This window comes from Ceratotherium simum, chromosome 17 (genome assembly GCF_057802395.1).
Source record: "Ceratotherium simum simum isolate JZ-2026a chromosome 17, ASM5780239v1, whole genome shotgun sequence".
Lineage (NCBI taxonomy): Eukaryota > Metazoa > Chordata > Mammalia > Perissodactyla > Rhinocerotidae > Ceratotherium > Ceratotherium simum.
The window spans coordinates 32871505-32893203 of NC_141916.1; the positions used below are offsets into that span (position 1 = coordinate 32871505).

The window sequence follows — 21699 nt, forward strand, 5'->3', positions numbered from 1 at the left end:
TACGTCTGCAGCTAGGTGAGTCGTCCAGAGTGCACCTCCTGGGAGCTATATGCCTTTTTCCTTGTCTGGGGGCCTTGGGCAGGCCAAGGTCCATCTGGTTTAGGCGCCGTTGTTTAGGGATAAAGGAAAGTATGGACTGCCTAGTATATTATCTGGAAGACTAGTCTTTGGTTTTTCTGTGGTGCGCATGCATATATAGTCTGTTCTCCAGAGCGTGTGTATCGTTCCACTAGTCTGTGTGCCAGTTTTTCTCTGTTCAGAATCCCGCAGCATACGTCCAGTGCTTGTTACATCATCTGTGGGGAGGTAAATTTTGCAATCTATTCTGTGAAGTGTCAAGCTGGAATTGTACGCCTCAATGCAGTCACTGCTGTTTGTGTGTTAACCCTTGGGCGGAAGCTGTGGGAGCACAGCTGGACCATCTTTTCCCCCTCTTTGTCTGTCTTGTCCAGCACCTTCCTTGCTGTCACTGTGTGGAAGTTAAATTTGGGCTTAAAGTAAGCTGGACTTGGACTTCCAGCAAAATAGAAACTTTCTGCCAGGCACCTTGCCTCCTACACCAGCACTGGGAAATTAGATCTTACCTCTTGCCTCTGGCTTGTTTAGCACTGGTGTGAAAACTGTATGCTGTGGTTGAATGGGATTTGGATAAGTCCCATAATTATCTGAACACCTAGAGTTGAGCACTGCACCCTTTTCCCGGTCCATTAATTGCCAGACGCAAACTTTATCACCATGGGCACCACTCCGTCCATTCCAAAAAAAGGGACTGCTAGGGTACATGTGGGCCACTTGGGCTGATTTCAGTTATGAGCCCGTGACAAAGAAAAAGATGATCTTTCACTGTAATGTAGCCTGGCCCCAGCATACACTGGGCTCAGAAGATAAGTGGTCCTCAAACAGGTCACTCAGTTATGATATGATCTTGCAGCTAGAATTATTCTACAAGAAGGAAAGGAAAAAAAAGAAAATTCCCTATGTTTAAGCCTTATATGCTGCTATATCTAGATCAGGGAAGAGGGGACAATGGACTGAGAAGTCCCCCAGCTCCTCCTTGTCCTCATCCCCCTTTTCCCAGGCCCACTGCTTGCTCGAGGGGAAAATGCCTGAAGGACTGTGTAAAAGAGGGGCTCTCCCCTTCTAGAACCTGGCAAGGGACACAATTCAGTCAGGGAGCCCTTCCTGGAGTGGGGCAATTTCCACTGAGACAATATCCCATAAGCGTAAATGGACAAGGGCAACTGCCTGGCTTCATTTGTATGCACTCTCCTTTCTCTACCTTGGATCTTTTTAATTGTAAAAATTTTATATGCCTGAATGCCCTGTTCTCCTCCCGGGACGAAACCTTCTATGTAAACTGAATGCTCAAGTGACTTTTGCTCCAGGCCAGCTAGAGGTCCAAGTGCCACTGGAACAATCACCCTTATGGCTCCAGATGGCCCTGCTAGGTGTTCAAACACCACCACTGGACCCGCTGCCACTGGAGATTCTCAAGGAGGTAAGACCGGATGTGTGGGCAGATGGAAAGCCTGGGAAAGCAAAGAATGTCCAGCCAATACATATATCCTTGAAAACCCGAAAGATAAAACCTAGCCTGAAATAATATCTGCTAAAACAGGAGGCTCAGAAACGCATTCAGCCAGTGCTGCAAAAATTCCTGGCGGCAGGATTAATCAGACCTTGCCAGTCTCCATATAATATGAATATCAGTTCGTTCAGGACCTTCGTGCCGTAAGTGAGGTGGTTCAGGACCTGCATCGTGTGGTGCCCAGCCCTTACACCTTGCTAACCAACATTCCAGGTGAATATGGCTGGTTTTCGGTTTTGGACTTAAAAGATGCATTCTTCTGCATACTGCTTGCAGAAGAATCACAACTCTTTGCCTTTGAGTGATGTGACCCAGACACTCAGACCACTCAACAATATCATTGGGCAGTGCTCCCCCAGGGCTTCAAAAACTCCCTTACACTATTTGGGGAGGCCCTAGCTAAAGACTTGAGCCACTTACAATTATAAGAAGGATTACTGTTAGATTACATCGATAACTTGCTGATAGCAAGCCCCACCCATGAACAGTGTCTGGCCAACACAATAAAGACCTTGAATAATTTGGCTGAATGTGAGTATGAGGTCTCACAAAAGAAAGCACAGATCTGCAAACAAAAAGTTACATACTCAAGGTTTACATTATCAAAAGACCAGAGGGAACTTCTGCCAGACCAAAAAAGGGCTATAGCATGCCTGAGCCCTGCCACCACCTGGCGACAGCTATGAGAATTCTTGGGCATGGCTGGTTTCTGTTGGATCTGGATTCCTAACTATGGTCTCATAGTAAAACCCCTCTATGAAGCTCTAAAAGGTCTAGACCCGGAGCCGCTAGAATGGACAAAGGAATGTCAGGTGGCCTCTGATACCATCAAGGCAAAGTTAATTTCAGCCCCAGCCTTGGGGCTTCCTAACTTGGACAAGCCCTTCAGCCTATATGTACATGAAAGGTAGGGAATAAGCTTGGGGATTTTAACTCAAATGCTGGGCGTGACCCCCTAGCCGATGGCTTATTTTTCCAAGCAATTGGATCAAACTGTCAAAGGTGATCCCTGCATCAGGGCAATGGCTGCTACCTGTGACATGCTGCAGGAAGCTAAAAAATTCACCCTGGGCCAACCCCCCCCCCCACGGTATATGTGCCACATCAAGTATTCACATTATTAGAACAAAAAGGATGATACCGGCTCACTTCAGGACAGATGGGCAAATACCAGGCCATCCTTTTGGACAATCCAAATGTATGGATGCAAGTATTATCCTCCCTAAACCCAGCCACCTTGCTCCCTAATGAGAATCAGAAGCTTTAAAACATGACTGCTTACAAGTTATTGAGACAGTGTATTCTAGCCAACCTGATTTGTTGGACTGTCTACTGGAAGAACCGGACCTGGAACTCTTTACAGATGGCAGCAGCTTCATGGCTCAAGGTAAGAGATGCATGGGATACGCAGTCATAACTTCACAAGAGACTGTAGAGGCTAAAGCCCTAGCCCCAGGGACACTGGCTCAAAAGGCAGAAATCATCACTCTCACTCAGGCTCTACATCTAGCTACATCAAGGGAAGAGAGTAAAAATACACAGATTCCTGTTATGCCTTTGCTGTAGTTCATGCTCATGGGGCAATCTGGAAGGAAAGGGGACTCTTAACAACAGGGAAAAAGGAAATAAAACATGGTCCTGAAATTTTAGAACTGCTTGGTGCTATAAATGAGCCTGCTCAGGTAGCTATTATGCATTGCGCTGGCTACCAGAGGGACAATACCTCTGTTGCCCGAGGAATCAGACTGGCTGACCAAGCAGCCAAACGGGCTCCTAAGACTGACACCCCTGCTGTGATGTGATCTCTCCCGTCAAAGATAGAACTTACTGCCTACAAGCCAATATATTCTGAAAAGGATAAGAAACAAACTAAAGAATGGAGATACGACATCGAACACCCAGGAAGCTGGAAAGAGGATGCCCAGGGGGTGATACTAATACCTGAGGCCCTCTTATATCCTATCTTGACACAAATACATGAGAGTACTCATTATGGAAGAGACACCACCCTCCAATGTGGTCAGAAGTACATCATTGGTCCTCACTTACAAAAGACTATACAACAGGTGATCAAAAATTGCATAATCTGAGCAAAGAACAACCCCAAGACTGCTTCCAATCCCCCATATCTGGGCACCCAAGGTAAAGGAAATTGGCCTACTGAAGACTGGCAAATAGACTTTACCCAGATGCCCCAGGTAGCTGGGAATTTTAGGTTTTTGTTGCTAAAAAGGTTTCATGTTGCTAAAAAAAATCATCCCTAGGTTTGGTCTGCCTAATACCTTACAGAATGATAATGGACAAGATTTTGTCTCCCAAATAACTCAACAAGTGTCCAGAAGCTTAGACATCTGATGCATATTACACTCAGCTTGGAAACCTCAATCAACTGGAAAAATGGAAAAAAAAAAAAAATGAATCATACCTTAAAGAAAACCATTACCAAAATCTATCAGGAAATACAACTAACTTGGGATAAGACACTGCCCCTTGCCCTGCTATGGGTTAGAGTAGCTCCCCAAAGTGGACTTAAATTGAGTTCTTTTGAAATTCTTTATGGGAAACTCTTTCAGGCATCTTCCCCTGGGACTGAATCTCTGGATGTTTTAAGGAATGTTATGATTACTAATTATGTTAAATCATTAAGCACTGTATTAACTTCTGTCCATGAGTTTGCTTCTCAAAGGTCTGCATATCCGTCTGACATCCCTCCACATGCCTTCTGACTTGGTGATTATGTTTTGCTGAAAACTTGGAAAGACCGGGGACCTGAAAACCAGTTGTCACCCAAATGGATGGGCTCCTTTAAGTTTCTTCTCACCACTCTTCATCCATAAAACTTGCAGGTGTGAAACCCTGCATACATCACTCCCAGATCAAGACAGCCCTCAAATCACAGGAAAGTATTCTACCTGTATTCATGGAAAAATGGGTGGCGAAACCCCTCAAAGAGCTAAAATACATCTTTAAAAGAGAACTTTGATCTCTTCTATCTAACCCTTCTTCTCACAGTTACATTTATTGGGGTCAAAAGAAAAGTAACTCTTGCCCATGCTATGGTCCCCCTATGACATCCTGATTCTGCAGGAAGTAGCTAGAAAAATTACAATGCCCTGTGTCCCCCTTGACCATAAGATTATGAGCTACTACTGATGGGGAGAAAATTGTAAGTGAGCATAAGTAAGGCCATCTTGTTACACTAAATGGCCCCAGCCCCTCCTCTGTGTGACTACTCGCTGCTCTGCACGTACTCCAAAAAATTCACATGCTCTCCTGATTTATGGCCTCCACTTACGTGTGTACTCCCCAATAGCTTGATAAATTAAAACTTTGTTCTGTGAGTTTCTCTCTAGGAACAGGCTGACCACAGGCAGGAAACACACCTACAAGGTATCCATCACAGCTGACAGAAGAATGGAACAATGTAATGTCTGGAGCCTGTCATGCCTGGAGACCAACATCCCTGGACCCCCTCCTTACTGCCCATTTTCCCTATATAACTGCCTCAAGATTCTTTAAGCCTTGAAGATGGGTCATTGAGACATTAGTCACCTGTCTTCCAATTTGCCAGCCAATCTAATTAAACTTCATTTCTCAATCTCTAACTCGTTGTGATTAATTGGCTCAGATCTCAGTGAGCAGAGCGAGTCCATTGCTCAGTATCATAATCTTGTTGTAACCCTTCCTTTATCTGATCACTATAGCTTAATAGGAAAAGCCCAACAATTTTTGGTATTCTCTCAATGAAACCTTTTTAAAATTCTGAGCTCACAATCACTCTTAATTAACTGCCTGACTCTTTTTTTTTTTTTGTGAGGAAGATTTGCCCTGAGCTAACATCCAATGCCAATCCTCCTCTTTTTGCTAAGGAATATTGGCCCTGGGCTAACATCCGTGCCCATCTTCCTCCACTTTACATGGGATGCCGCCACAGCATGGCTTGACAAGCGGTGTGTTGGTGCATGCCCAGGATTCAAACCTGTGAACCCCAGGCTGCCACAGCGGAGCATGCGCACTTAACTGCCGCAGCACTGGGCAGGCCCCAACCTGACTCTTAAGATAATTTCAACTATTTGGAGTTTTATTTTTCAGGTATGGATATTGTCTTCCTATGGTTTTCTTAAAGAGTCATTCAAAGTAGATTGTGACCAATTTAAGATGCTAAATGGATATAAATGGTGATGGTGTTCAGGGTAGGCTGCCCCAAGATGCACCACTCTGATATGAGGATTATTTGGAGCTGAAGACAATAAAGGCTCAGAAGACTCAGGAAGAATATTTGAGCTTCCCCTCCCAAACTGCCTAAAGAATTTAACATAGAAGGCCTGTTCCAGGAAGGAGCCACTATCATATGATGGCTGTAGACTAACATAAAATAGGTGTGATAAGAAAGGCACCAACAAGCCCATCTTATCAAAAATTATCTCCCAGGCCACATTCTCTAGGTGGCCCAATAAAATTTGCCTGACAAACATTTGCATTTCCATCTCCATGTGAATTGTCTTCTTCCCCTCTGAAATCCCAAACCACTACCCCTCAAAACCCTCCTTGCTTTTAGCTGAATATACTTAAGGGAGCAAGTTAGTCAGAATGACGAGTTGCTCAGTTCTCTTTCTGAATTTCTCCCATGAATACATGTTATTAAACTTTGTTTGATTTTTCTCCTGCTAACCTGCCTTTTTAATTATTTGGCCACCCATAAGAACCTTTAGGGAAAGGGCGGGGAGAGATTCTCCCTCTTCCCCAACAATGGACATGATTGTTGTAAAAAGAAACACATCTTTAAGGCACTAAAGAACCTCAAAATGCTCTCGACATTTCTTTGAACTTCACAACTGAATGTTTTGTGTGCAATTATCTGTTATAGTGGGAAAGAGTCATCTCTTGTTAAGCAAAGCCATATTCAAGATAGAAAAATAAATAAAATACCAATTTTTCTACCTAAAATTGTTTTTGCTACAATGGAAAGTTGGTTGGTTCATAATTAAATGAGTGCATTTTTCATATGTAAGAGACTAAGTAGCCAGCTTGGTAACCCTAGGGACCCACAGCTGAATATCATGGGTCTGTGGTGAGCACGTTCACACTGATACCGGCTCAACACAAGGTTGACATAAGGGAAGCCATATTGTAGAAAAGAAATCCTGTTGTAACTTTGAATGACCTCTGATTAGCTAGCCCAGACATGCTTTGTGGATTTTATGGCCCCTCCCAGCTGCTATAAGTTGATAACTTTCTTCTCTTGAGCTCCTTAGGAATGTGATGACCCCCAGGCAGAGAGTCTATGCTGATGGCCATCATCAATGACAACTAAAAGATCAGGGTACAGGGCATTGCTCTGGTCTCTGATGCATATCCAGTAAAACCGAAGACTATCAGGAACTAAGATCAGATGTCTGCCCCCAGCTAGAGGTCAGATGGATGCCTCACCTAGAGATCAGACAGATGCCCCCACCCAGAGACCAGATGCCTCTCCCACCTGGAGACCAGCCCCCTATATAACTGGCCTGCAATCTTTGTTCTGTAAGATGGTTCTTTGAGACATTAGTTGGCCATCTTCCCCCTTGCTAGCAAGCTGTAATAAATTGCCCTTTCTTTTCCACCATCTTGCCTCTTGAAGATTGGCTTTTGTCTTGTGGGCAGCAGATCATGCCCTTTGTACAGTAACAACATTTCAACACATGAAATTTGGCTTATTATCCTTAGAAGCTTCCCAGATTTTCTGAAGGAAACTGGGAGTTTTTAAAAAACAATGTTGAGGTGGCCAGCATGGTGGCATAGTGGTTAAGTTTGCGTGCTCCACTTCAGCAGCCTGGGGTTCATGGGTTCGGATCCTGGGCAAGGATCTACGTACTGCTTATCAAGCCATGCTATGACGGCATTCCACATATAAAGTAGAGGAAGATGGGCACGGGTGTTAGCTCAGTGCTAATCATCCTCAGCAAAAATAGGAGGATTGGCAATGGATGTTAGCTCAGGGCTAATCCTTCTCACCAAAAAAACCCCAAAAAACAAAAAACAAATGTTGAAAACTTGAAATCATATCAGTAATAAAAAATAAGTCAAACTATTTAATTTTGATAAACAGTTTCAAAACCAAAAATCAACTGAACTTATATCTAATGACATAATTTTGGAAATTTCATGATTGCTTTGCTGCCTTATTTATTTACTATTTTAAAAAGTGAGTGTTTTTCTCCCACTATAAAAGCAAAACATGTTCGTTGTAATTACATTTGGAAAACTTTGGGAAAAGGTTACTGTTCTTATTTTTCACTGTGAAAAAGGATGCTTTTTTCCTGACCATAAAAGTACACATGCTCTTTATAATTATAATTTGAAAATTTGGAAGTTCCAAAAGATAAAATTAATTCAAGGTCCCATCAGCATTTAGGGCCATTACTTGAGATTATGATTTTGTGTGCTTTTTTTTTTTTGTACTGAATGTATTATAAGCATTTTCTCATGTCATTTAATATTTGATAAAATGTGCGTATTAATGCATCCTTACTCATCTAACACGTGTGTGTACCATTGTTTATTGAATCATTCCTCTACTGTGGAATATTCAGATTGGTTCCAGTGTTTGCTACTACAAATAATACTACAGTAAATGCATTTGTACGTTATTTATGTGTGTCTCTGGTTGTTTTCTCAGAGTGCCACTGTAATTATCTTTGTGAGAAAGTCCTCAAGAATCTGCCATTAATTCAGACACCTTTCCTTCCCTTGATATGTTCCTTTAAGTGCTCTGAAAATAGTTAAGAAACCAGTCATGTGAGAAAACTGATCCTTTCTTCTGAATCTTGAGCCCCAGTTCCATGTGGCCAATGGATTAAAAATATCTTTTTTTCCAAAGCATCTCCCACTTAATTGTCTCCCCCTGAAACACAGAAACAGGAAGTGAGAGGTAGTAGCTGTCTGTACCAGGAAAGGAAAGGAATGAAGCAGATGCACGAGTTTTGATGGATAGAGCAGATGTTCTCTTGACCATATTTCCTAGGGATGTAGTGGGAATCACAGGCAAACTGGTAACATTTTTATTTATTATGTCTTAAAGAAAAACTTCCAAGCTTCAGATAGCTGATATGATTAGTCCACTATGAAGAACACTGTGTTACTTAAGGTGAGTCAGAATTGATGCATTACTGTGTGTGGCTGGAGGGAAATACTCCTTAAAAGCGACAGCAGGCCTACTTAGGAATAAGGTATGCCTGCACTTACATCACTCTGTGTCAGAATTAAGTTAAATGGCAGAATGTAGACTGGGCCTTGATTCGTAGGAGACATTTCATAAATATTTGCAGAATCTGAGGTCGAACCCAGACAGGAAAGTTCTCACGTTGAAGCAAAAGCCAAGGATGAGAGGGGCCATCCAGTAGAAGTAAAGCTGGCCTGGACCCAGACAAGACCACTGAGAAGCTGGAATGCGTTCAACTTGTTCATTCAACAAATTTGGTTGATTACCTACTAAGTGTCAAGCACCGTGCCAGATGCACAAGACACAGTGGTGACACGTGAGAACAATGACAACGAAAAGGTTTTAGATTTAAAAGTTAAAGGGAAAAAATTGGGATAATAAATATGTTATTGGTTTTGGCAAATCCAACACATTTGAGCAAACGGTATATTGTTTGCCAAACCTAAGACTCTCTTACTCTCACTGAATCTGAAGTTAGGAAAGCATAAAAGCAGATAGAATTACTAGAGAATCAAAGTTTTATGAGTGTGTTCCTTTAATTATAACCCTAAATTGGAGAGTGGGTTGTGGTGAGCCACATGTTTAGAATAACCAGCTTATACCTTTACCCTCCAAATTCTAACCAAATAGAGGAAAATCAGACTTCCTATGGAATATTTTCATTTTTAAAATAAATGTTGCAAAAATATTAAACTACATCATTCTCCTTTTAGGTAGAAGCCCTGGCTCTGTTCATTTTGCATGGTTCTATCTGACCACGTAAGTAAAAAAATTTATAGAAATATAATTAATGCCTTGGCTACAGAACAAGAAATAGATAGAAACTTAAGAAGAAATTTACACATTTCAATTTCTTGAGCATTTTGATGCTAGATCAATTGTTCTGTTTTAAAATGCTCATGCATATCTTCAATAGTTTTACTATGACAGCAAAGTCTCTTTGAGGCAGAGGATAGACTTTTAATGACAAAAGAAAAATACTTTTTATTCTGAGGTTGAATTTAGGAGCTTATGCGAAGGAAGGCTTAGCAAAGGGATGGGTAGATAAGACTGCTTACAGAGAGCTAACTTTGTATGCTGCACTTGATACAAGTGGGGCCATCTTGAAAGATTTGGAGAAGAGGTTTTAAAATTGCAATTGGAAGATATCTGCTAGGTTAGAAAGGGAGAGTCCTAAGCATTCAGAATTTGGCAAATGGCTTCTGGTTGGGTTTTTCTTGGTTTTAAGTTACCATCAAGCTCCAGTTTACTTATCTCTGCATTGAAGATGACAAATTGATGGGTATGTTTTGGATTAGTCAAAGTAAAAAGCCAATTATTTTGAGTTTTACACTAACAAAACCCACAGAGAATTTCTACTTTGCCGTTTTTTTTTTTTTTTTTGGTGAGGAAGATCAGCCCTGAGCTAACATCCATGCTAATCCTCCTCTTTTTGCTGAGGAAGACCAGCTCTGAGCTAACATCTATTGCCAATCCTCCTCCTTTTTTTTTTTTTTTGCCTCAAAGCCCCAGTAGATAGTTGTATGTCATAGTTGCACATCCTTCTAGTTGCTGTATGTGGGACACAGCTCAGCATAGCCGGAGAAGCGGTGCGTCAGTGCGCGCCTGGGATCCGAACCTGGGCTGCCAGTGGTGGAGCGTGCGCACTTAACCGCTAAGCCACAGGGCCGGTCCCTACTTTGCCTTTTTAACCCATATGTCAGCTTGGGTCTCCTTGCACCTTATTTAAGTTATGACTGATTACACCCCCAATTCAAGGTCCTCTCCAAGATTATGGAGAATTCCCGGGTGGCTAATATTTCATGGTCTCCTGTGCTCTTGCTTCGTCTCTAGCTCAGCTATGCTTTAAGACTATTTTATACAAACATATTTTGTCTAACATGTTTAGGTGTTCTGTGTCAGAAGGCATTTTTCTGATCCTCTATTCCGGGAGTTGGCAAACTTCTTCTGTTAGGGCCAAGTAGTACGGTTTCTGTTGCAATTATTCAACTAATAAACTCATTGCTGACCCAACAATTATCTTTCCCATTTTCCGTCTTTCTACCTTTCCATCACTTGAGTACTGTTTTACTATTATTAAGTGGTAGGAAATCATCTAGCTGTCAGGAAACAAAAAAGACCTTCAATGGAGCACTGTCCCCTAAAAGATAAAGCTCAAACGCCCATACTTTAATAATAATATTAAAAGCTAATATTTGCCAAACCCTTGTCATGGTCCAGGCACTATTCTAAGTGCCCTTCGTATATAAACTCATTGACATCTTACAATGGAGCAAAAGACAATGACCGTTAGTTTCCCTATTTGGGAACCGAGGCTCAGTTATGTAAAGGCTCACTACTCAGTGGTAGTGGGGAGAGGACACCAACTCAGGTCTGTCTGGCTCCTGAAGCCATGCTCTTCTCAGGATGCTTGGTTCCTAACATCCATTCCTCTATCTCTTGATAATTATCTGGATTATCATTCAGAGGGTTTCTCTGCTTCACTAGCCACTGTGCCTCAGGAGATGATCTCACTCCAGTGCCAGGGAAAGGCTTATAGATCTAAGTGCACTCTTACTCCCTGGCCAGTGATTGGCTTAGATCTGGAGTTTCTGAACAAATCAGTACACGGTATACCTCCGGCCACACAGGTTGGTTCAGAAAATGGACATGTAACCTCACCCAGGCTAATGACATGTATTTGTTGAGGGTTCCTAGAAAAGAGTTTCACCAATCTTGAGAGAGAGCTTCAGGGAGAGCCAGCCTCTCTTCACCCAAAGATTGCCAAATATGTATGTGAAACTTGAAACTATAACAATCATCTTATTTGTAATGGGGATAAAGCTAGAACAAAATGGCAGAGCTGAGAGAGTCACAGACCAATGCAGCCAGAACCCTAGTTGAGTCATAATTGCTCATCACTGTAGAGCATTGTCCTGGATTTTTTCCATTGCATAACCAATATATTATCTTTGTTTTTCAAGCCAGTTTCAATTGAGTTTTCTTTCAACTGGAGCAACCTAACTGATATAATTATTTATAGTCTTTCATGATCTGGCCTCAGCATATGTTTCTAGTCCTTAATCTCATTTGTTTGGGGCCAAATAAGTCACCCAGAGTTTCCCAAACACACCACAGCATTCATGCATTTGCAAGTGTGAGTCTTTCTGCTTCAATTACCCTTTGCTCTCCTCTCCATGGAGAACTCATGTTGCACTGCAATCATGTTTCACATGACTGTCTCTACCACTTGACTTGGCTACGTTCTTTTTTGTCTTCATATTCTTTGTGCCTAGCATACACTTGATACATAGTAAGCATTTCAGCAAATGTTTGTAGAATTAATAAAAATGATGAGTAGCATGGAAATCTGAATCACAATATGTACTTTCTATACAAGATAATCATCTAGATCAATGCTGTCTAATAAAACTCTCTGTGATAACAGAAATGTTCTCTACCTGCTCTGTCCAATAAAGTAGCCATTGGCCACGTGTGGCTCTTGAGTACGTGAAATGTGCCTAGTGTGACTGAGGAACTGAATTTTAAATTTCATTCCTATAATTAATTTGGTTTTAAATAGCCCCATGCAGCTAGTGGCTACTATATTGAACAGCACAGATCTAGAAACCAAACGGAAAAAATAATTTCCAAAGATGGGAATGTGTCATCTAAATGATTCTAGATACCAAACCAAATGGAAACATTTAGAGACAGTGTTATTTTGATTCTAGTCATTTTTTTATCCTTAAGTAAAACATTTAATATAATCTAGAATTTTCTTTGACATTCAAAAGTAGTCCATTCACATAATTTAACAATATAATCTCAGTTTGTCTTTATTTTGAATATGAGCAAAATGCACCAGCTGACACAACTTGTGTAATGGAAGTTTTCAGTCTTAGGACCCCCTGAAAGGAAATAAAGCAGATCATTTTTTCCATGAAAAATCTTTTTACAGGTATCAAATTCCATATCGGCCAAGAAAGTAGGTATTGCATAACCAAAGGCTTGTTTTTAATGATCAGGTGATATAATCTGTTCTTGCCACCTGCAAAATGGCCACGTAGACAGAATTACCACAGATGAGTTTTTCAGCTATATAGTACACAACAGATTTCTCTCCTTTCACAATTCTTTTAGGGAAAAATTTATAGAGGAAAAAATCTATGCAAAAAACTCTAATTAGCATAACAGTAAAAACTGCAAAAACAAAAAAACTCTAATTAGGGAAACAGTTAAAAACATAAGCCATAGGTGATAGTGGTTAAAGCTAGACTTTATGACCTTATAAATCAGAACTGGATTTGAATCCAGAAAGGCTTGAGAGAGCGAGAGAGAGGGGAATAGATAGATAGACAGACAGACAGACGGATAGATAGATAGATAGATAGACACATAGATAAACAGACAGACAGACATTCCTGGGTAAGGTATTATATTTACCCCATTTTACAGATAAGGAAACTAAGGCTCAGTAAAGTATGTACCTTGCCCACTGTCACACAGCTCACAATTGCTAGAGCTGAGATTCAAACCCAGGCCGGTCTGCCTCTGAAGGCCATGCTCTTAAGCACCATCTGATAATAACAGTTCCCAGGTGATACTGATGTTGCTGGTCAGGAGACCACACTTTGGGAACCACAGTTTCTAAAAGTCAACAGCTGACAGTAAATAGCCCAATAGTGGAAACAGGGATAGGGATTTGCAAGACTGCTGCACAGATAAGTTATATATAGTACAATCAATATCTCCAGAACAAAAGTAACATTGCTGTGTTATCAAGTACAGTGCAACAAAAGGAACAGTAGGTAAAGATTGTGATGACCACAGACTCTCTGCCACATAGTTATCTAGAAATCCATAAGCCGGCTACAGAGCTAAAGAGTATGTCTGCTCTGTGATGAAAACAAGGTCCACTACGGATCCATAACTGATCAAATCTATCTGAAGAGAGATCTGAGAGTTTCTTCTAGATTTCAGTTTTATGCTACGTCAGTATTTTGGTCTCATTCTTAAGAACCATTAGTTGCGATGCAGGGAGTGCAGAGTCGGGGCAAGCGTGCTGGCCCTGGAGCCAGACTGTGGGGGTTGAAGTCTGACTCTCCCATTTACTAGCTGGGTGACCTTTGGGTAATTATCATTTCAGGTCTCAGTTTTCCCATCTATAAAATGAGGCTATTAATAGTTCTTTTTTTTAATAATTATTAATATTTTTTTAATTTAATTTTTTTATTTTCTCCCCAAAGCCCCAGTGCATAGTTGTATACCATAGTTGTAGAGTTGTAGCTCTTCTATATGGGACTCTGCCTCAGCATGGCTTGATGAGCAGTGGGTAGGTCCACAGCAAATATCTGAACTGGCGAACTCCGGCCCACCGAAGCAGAGCTGGCGAACTTAACCACCGCACCACCTGGCCGGCCCCAGTATTAATGGTTCTTACTTCGCAGGGTTGTTGCAAAAATAAATGAGGTAAGTTGAGAAAAACCCTTTGAATAGTGTCTTCCATGTACTAAGTATCCAGGAACTATCAGCTATCATTATGTGTCCCATTGCAGGGTCGGGCCCTGAGATACAGGAGAGACTTTTCTTCAAATGATGGTTTGTATCAAAATCTCATTCTGGTGTCTGCAAATAAAGGTGATCATCAGAGTTACTGGGCATCTGTAATGTGCTGTGCTATCAGATACACATGTTTTCATTATATGTTAGCATACCTACACATTGGAAAGGAGATTTTGTAAAAAAAAAAAAAATATTTTATTTAAATTTTCCTCTTGCCAGCCCTCAGTGATCCTGTACATTCCAAAGGGGACTGTGAACGAGACACGTGCATTTTTTCATTTAATTCCTATGGCAATCCTGGTAGATTGTTGCTGTTATTTCTCTTCTAAACGTTGCAAATTGGAGCTTGAGAGGGAAAGTGACAACAAATTGATGTCAGAATTTGAGCCCAGATATGTTTGAGACCAAAGCCTATACTGGCTTCAAATTTATCAATTACAACATGACAGGATATGCGTATAGTTTTTGGAGGAGTGAGAGGGTTTGATACTCAAATGCTCATTCACACATATAATGTTTCATTTTCCATGTTTTTCCCCTAGAAGAACTTATGAGATAATAGAAATGTAATGGGATAAACGAAATATCATTATCTTAGATAAAGTATATAACAGCTAAACCTCGTAGAGTTTAGACAACTGAAAGTATTACTGCATGGCTACTTAGTAATCATATCTGTTCTGTGTATCATATAATAAAATATATAATAGAACATCAAAAAATTGGGAGGAAAACTACCTTAAACTTAGAAGAAAATTAGGGAAGAGTTGTGATGAACTTGTGATAAATTTCAAGCCTAGAGAGTCCACTCTGGGAGATTCAGCATTTTGATTCTTACTCAGTAATTTCCAGAATGTAGATTATCTGCTCACCTGCCCTGGACAGAGCCTAAGCATTCCTTCCCCTCTCAGGGGAACATACCACAGATTTCCATGAGCAGTTGGCTGCTATCTTGCTTTGTCTCTTCTCCTTTATCTGTCCAGATAGGCTGCCCCCGCCCCCCACTTGCAGTTTCTGGCTATAATGGAACATTGCAGCAATTCTTCTTGACCTCAGGCTCTTCCCATAAGGCATACCTTACTATTTAGGATCTGGAAAACCCTCTGCTGCGGTGTCTGGTCAGCCTTGGGCCTCACAAGGATGTAAATGACTTTCAGGTTGGGGCTAGTGCGAAATAGCTTCTCCATCAGCACTTTGCCCATGAAGCCCGTGGCCCCAGTAATGAGAATGGACTTGCCACCATAGAAAGCTGCAATCGTGGACATGGTTCTTCCCTTTGTCCTTTAGAGCTCCGGACAGAGGTGCCTGAAAAGGAAGAGGAATAACAAAGATTACATTCTCAGAAGTTCTAAATGCTGTCATTTAAAATGTTTCTGGTGCTTCTAGGAGTTGTGAATGCAGAAAAAGGTCAGACAGAGGGATCACATCATGGTTTATTGATTTACGTATGATTTATATGATTCATTTCAATCAATATTTATGAAGCTCACTCTACATGCCAGACATTATGCCAGGAACTGTGGGCAAGCAATGAGTAAGACACGGGTCCTGCTCTCAAAGAATTGCTTGTAGGCTAATGGAGGAGACAGACACATAAAGAGATCGTTAAATATAATACAGTGAGTGCTAAACCAAAGGGAGCACAGAGGAGGAGTGCAGAGCAGGATCTGGAAATTTCAGGCAGTCCCCTATAGGAGGTGACACCTGAGGTGAAACTTAAAGGCAGAGAAGGGCTGCGGGAAGGGTGTTCCAGTCCAAAGAAGTGCATATTTCCATATGCTGGAAATAAAAGGAATTCAGTGTTACAAGGATGTAAACAGTGTTAGGAGAGAGGGAGAATCCCTCTCTTCCCTTAAGGTTCTTATGGCTGGCCAAATAATCAACAAGACACGTTAGCAGGAGAAAATAATACCAAGTTTAATAACATGTATACATGGGAGAAACTCAGAAATGAGCAACTCGTCTCTCTGTCTAAGCTGCTTGCTTAAGTATTGTAGCTAAAGGCGAGGAAGGTGTTGGGGATGGGTAGTGCTCTGGGACTTCAGAGGGCAAGAAGACAAGTCACATGGAGATAGAAATGCAAATGATTGTCTGACAATTCTTTTCAGGGTCATCTATAGATAATGTGGTCAGGGAGACATAGAGTTTTTGATAAAAGGGGCTTGGTGCCTTTCCTATTGTAACTTGTATTTTACATTGTCTTTACAGCCATCATGATAATAACTCCTTCCTGAAACTGATCTTTTGTTTTAAATTCTTTAGGCAGTTTGGGAGGGGAAACTCAAATATTCTTCCTGAGTTCTCTGAGTCCTTATTGTCTTCAGCTCCAAATAATCCGCATACCAGAGTGGTGCCTCCTGGGGTAGCTTGCCCTGAGCACCATCAGTTCCCTCCTCTGAAACTTCCCTAGAAGTTTCACATATGAAAAGCTGAGCTGGTGACAGGAGAAGAAGCAGAGTGAAGTTTCCCTTGTTGCGGATACCATACTCTGTTATTCATCCATTTTCCGTACTTAGTCTGCCAGGTGTTCACATCAGCAGGAACAAAGACTAGTTCAGGTTCTTTTGCGCTACCTAGCTGTTGACATAACCAACAGTCAGATTGATTAGCTAGTGTGGCTAGGGCTTGGTAAACTGGCATAAGGGGGTGTTTGGTCTGTGCCCAACTTGTTGAAAAGGAGAGGGTTAGTAAAAGCAAGACACAGATTGGAAAAGAGCCCATAGCGGAGACTTAGAGACGGGAAGAGGGACAGATAGAGACCAGCACTCTCCAGTCAGCTTTTTAATAAATGATTAAAAAAATATACATATATCTACTAATAGTTTGTGTGTGCGTGTGAGTGTGTATATGTATAAGGAGTTTTAAAACAAGGGGGAGAAAATGGGTCAAAGTAGGTTTTCTTGATCCGTGATCTTGGGAAAAGCTGTCTACTTCGTGATGTTGGCTGCTTCTGGGGCCTGGGTTTTGGCCCTCGAAATCCTTAGTTTAAGGTCACCTGTGGGGATTATCTCCCAGTTGTCTTGAGAGTGATGTTCTGGGTCTATTTTGGCGTGGCTTGAATGGATCAAGGAAGATTTTTCCTCCATTTTGATGGCAGTGCAGGTCATCAGTAAGCCTTCATAAGGTCCTTCCCAGCGAGGTGACAGTGCATGTTTTCTTCTAAAGACCTTGATGTACACCCTGTATCCTGGTCGAAAGGGATGGCAAGGCTTGTCAGAAGGTGGGGGCCATGCCTCTTTTACCTGTTGACGATATGCTTCAAGTATACTAGTTAATTTTTGTATATAACTAGTCATCGCATCAAATTGTTCACTTAAGTTCCCATAATATTCACTTAATCCAGCAATTGAAGGTTTAGAGACGCCAGTAGTCATCGGACGTCCAAAAACTATTTCAAAAGGAGTCAATCCATGTCTTCTATTTGGAGTATTTTGAATCTTCATAAGGGCCAAGGGCAGAGCTTCTGGCCATTTAAGTCTAGTTTCTTGACAGATTTTTCTTAGAGTTCTTTTTATATCTGGATTTTTACGTTCCACTTGCCCTGATGACTGAGGGTGATATGGGGTATGAAATTTTAATGAGTACCCCAGAGTTTTTGCAAGCAAGTGGTTTATCTCTCCTGTAAAATGAATTTCTTGGTCTGATTCAATCCATAAAGGAACGCCAAAGTGAGGAATAACTTCAGTTATTAATTTCTTTACCACTGTTGTGGCATCTGCATGTCTGGTCGGATAGCATTCAGTCCATCCACTAAACATGCAGACAATAACCAAACAGTGAGAGTAACCTAAAGCTGAGGGCAAGTCTATAAAATCCATTTGGAGTGCCTCAAAGGGCAGCGTGGGCCTGGGAGGACTTCCTGGAGCACACCGATTTCTGCCAGAAACTTGGTAAGATTTGCAAGTTGTGTACTGGGAGGTAATTTGGTCAGAAATTTTATGGATGCCAGGGCAAAACCAATTGTCGTTTAGTTCCTTAACTATCCGCCGTTTGCACATATGTCCCATTTGGTGGGAGATAAGTGCAAGCCAAAAAGTCAAAAGAAAGGGAGCTACTGGAAGTCTATTTGGCCCAATGTATAATCCATCTGATAATTGTTTGGCACCCTTTTGTATCCAGTTGTCTTTTTTAGATTGTGGGGCATTTGCCTGATAGTTAATAACATCAGTCAGGGATAAAGGCAGGTTTAAAAATTGGGTGGGAAACGGATAAGGGGGTCCATAGTGAGCTGCATGTTTATCAGCTCTGTCAGCCCTGTCATTCCCTAAAGATATGACATCAGTCTCCTTAGTATGGGCTGAACAATGAACAATGGCAATTTCAGAAGGAAGGTGAATAGCTTGTAATAAGGCTGCAATTAAGTGTCCATTAGCAATAGGAGTTCCTGCAGAAGAATCTACGAGATTTTCAAATTGTGCCAACAGCGTGTCAGACTCCAAAAGCATATTTGGAGTCTGTGTAAATAGTGGCAGTTTTTCCTTTTGCTAATGTGCAGGCCCTAGTAAGAGCTATGAGTTCAGCAGCATGGGCTGATTTTATGGTGGGCAAAGAATAAGCTTCAAGAGTTTCATGTGGGGAAACTATGGCTAACCAGTTATTACGCTTCCCCGGGAATTTCGTTTACAGGAGCCGTCACAAAACAGAAGTAAGTCTGGATTGTCTAAAGGGATGTCTGAGGGATCCTCTCGTGGCTTCGAGACCATTTCTATAGTTACAAGGCAATCATGTGGAATGGAGTGGGGCTCTCCATCATCAGGAAGGGGCAGTAAAGTAGCTGGATTTAACGTGTTGCAATGATGTAAGATGATGGAAGGGTTAGTTAAAAGAGTCTGCTCATAGGTGGTCTGTCGCCGTGTAGAGAGATGTTGTGTCCTATGAACTTGCAAAATAGCTGACACAGAATGTGGGACATAGAGGTGAATGGGAGAGCCTAATGTAAGAGTACTGGCTTTATCAATCAGGGTGGCAGCTGCAGCCACCGCACATAAGCATGGGGGCATGCCTGATGCCACAGGGTCTAGTTGGCATGAGAAATATGCTATAGGACGTATTTGAGAGGCAAAAGATTGTCCTAGAATGCCTGCAGCGATTTCATTATTTTCATGACAGTATAGATGAAAAGGCTTGTCAAAATTAGGTAAGCCAAGAGCCAGAGGCGTGGACAAAGCTATTTTTAAAGTCTCAAAGGAGTTTAATGCCTCTGAGGGCCAGGAAATAGGCTCTGGGGCGATATCTGGGAGAAGAGAATACAGAGGTTTAGCAAGGGCTGCAAAATTAGGAACCTATTGGCGGCAGTAACGAGCAGCTCCTAGAAATTTACGTAGCTGTTTCTTTGTTTTGGTGAGAGGGATGGATAAAATTGACTCAAGGCGTTTGGGGGTTAGCTTTTGAATGCCTTGAGATATCTCATGCCCTAAGTAGGTAACGGTCATTTGCAGCCACTGAAGTTTAGATCTGGAGGCTTTATGGCCTCGTTTAGCTAGGGCTTTCAGGAGAATGAGAGAATCTGTAAGAGCCCCCTACTTAGTTGGATTACAGAGTAAAAGATCATCAACATATTGAACAAGAGTGGAGCTTTGAGTAAAGACTACAGAATCCAAGTCAGCTTTAAGGACCTGGGAAAATATTGAGGGGGACTCACAATATCCCTGAGGTATTCGTGTCCATGTTAATTGTCTTCCTTTAAATGTAAATGCGAAAAGAAACTGTGAGTCAGGGTGCAATGGGATCGAAAAGAAAGCTGAGCAGAGGTCAACTAGTGTAAACCAGACTGCATCAGCAGGTATTGAGGTCAGGATGACAGCTGGATTAGGGACCACAGGATGCCGAGGAATTACAAAAGAGTTTATGGCTCTGAGGTCTTGTACAAATCTGCAGATTTGGTTCCCGTCTGAGTCAAATTTGCCTTTCTTTTTTACTGGCAAGATTGGAGTGTTACAGGGCAAGGAAGTAAAAACTAGTACACCCTGTGGCAAAAGGGAGTCTAGTATGGGTTCAATTCCTTGCTTGGCATCTCTGGAGAGTGGGTATTGGGCTACTGTTGGAAACGGTTTATTTTTTTTCCAAGTAACGTGCATGGGTTCAGCACTAAGCAACAATCCTACCTCATTTGCATGTGTAGCCCAGAGACTTATTGGGACAATTTTTAAAGACTCATCCTCCCCAGAAGGATTTAAATCAGGATGAGTTTCCATCATGGAAAGTAGGAGACTTGGGGCTTGGTCAGAAGGCAAGGAGATAAAAACACTTTTTTCATTACAATTTACAGTGGCATTGAATTTACATAACAAATCTCTGCCAAAGAGGTTTGCTGGTGAACAGTCAGAGACTAAAAAAGCATGATGAGTGTTAAGGGGGCCTAAAGATATTGGAGTGGGCTTAGATTTGGGCAGTGAAATAGGCTGTCCAGAGACTCCAACAGCTTGAATAGAATCGGAGGTAACAGGTAGAGATATATTCTCTGAACGGATAGTAGAGAATGTCGCACCAGGGTCAATTAGGAAATCCAGCTCCCGATCCTCTATTTTAAGTTTAACTGTAGGCTCAGGGGTGCGACTGAGGATCGGCTGAGCCCATCATTTGGGGGAGAAATGCCCCTCAGGTGGAGAAAAATGAACTTTTTGGGGGTGCTGGGGCCAAGCAGGAACATTTTTTAAACTTTCCCTTCTCTTAAGAGCGGGACGTGCCCTTTTCCAATGCCCTGGTTTCTTGCAATACCTACAATTGTCCAAAGGCAAATAGGGAGACCTCTGAGTGAGCTTTAGTTTACTTTCAGGGTTGAATTTTTTCTTTCCAAAAGATTCAATTTGCAAAGCAAGAAGAGTTGTCTTTAATTCTCTTTTCCTTTTGCTTTCTTGCTGACAATTTTCAAAGAATTGTGTAGCAGCCTCCATTATTACACTTAATGCTTGCCCTGCCCAACCAACCACACTGTTCTGAATTTGTTTCTTTATATCAGGAAGAAAATTTCCAATTAAAGCAGAAATTAGGAGATTCCTATGCTCTGGGGCTTCCGGATTCAATGCAGTGTGTCTTTGGAAAGTCTGAATAAACTGCTCAACAAAAGCTTTAGGATGTTCCCCGTCGTTCTGAGTGTATAATTCCATTTTTGACCAATTAACTTTAGGAGGAAACGCCTCTAGAATCGCTCCTATTAAACCTTGAATATCAGCCTCTAGCTGTGCCACTTCCTGGTCATCTGCAGGAGGGCCTGGGAAAGGGTCTGGCCATCTATTTCCTCTTTCAGGGGGGTTTTCTCCAGGGGGTCGTCTGGCCTGTCTGATAACTACAGTGTAGTCATGGGCTGGAAGAACGCCCCTTAGCAGCCAGTCAAGGTCTCTGTGCGTGGGGTTATGAATAGCCACTA

At 41.7% G+C, this 21699-nt stretch overlaps 1 protein-coding gene across 5 annotated transcripts in view; it reads right to left on the bottom strand.

The window, feature by feature from the left end:
- LOC101407294 (fatty acyl-CoA reductase 2-like) overlaps positions 1–21699 on the bottom strand; it is a 126145-nt gene that overhangs the window by 53954 nt on the left and 50492 nt on the right. For all 5 annotated transcript variants that reach the window (XM_087442623.1, XM_087442622.1, XM_087442621.1 and 2 more), the window contains one exon: positions 15410–15638. In XM_087442623.1, coding sequence (XP_087298749.1) covers positions 15410–15598 — 189 coding nt within the window. In that variant the 5' untranslated portion in view covers positions 15599–15638. The remainder of the gene's footprint in view (positions 1–15409; positions 15639–21699) is intronic.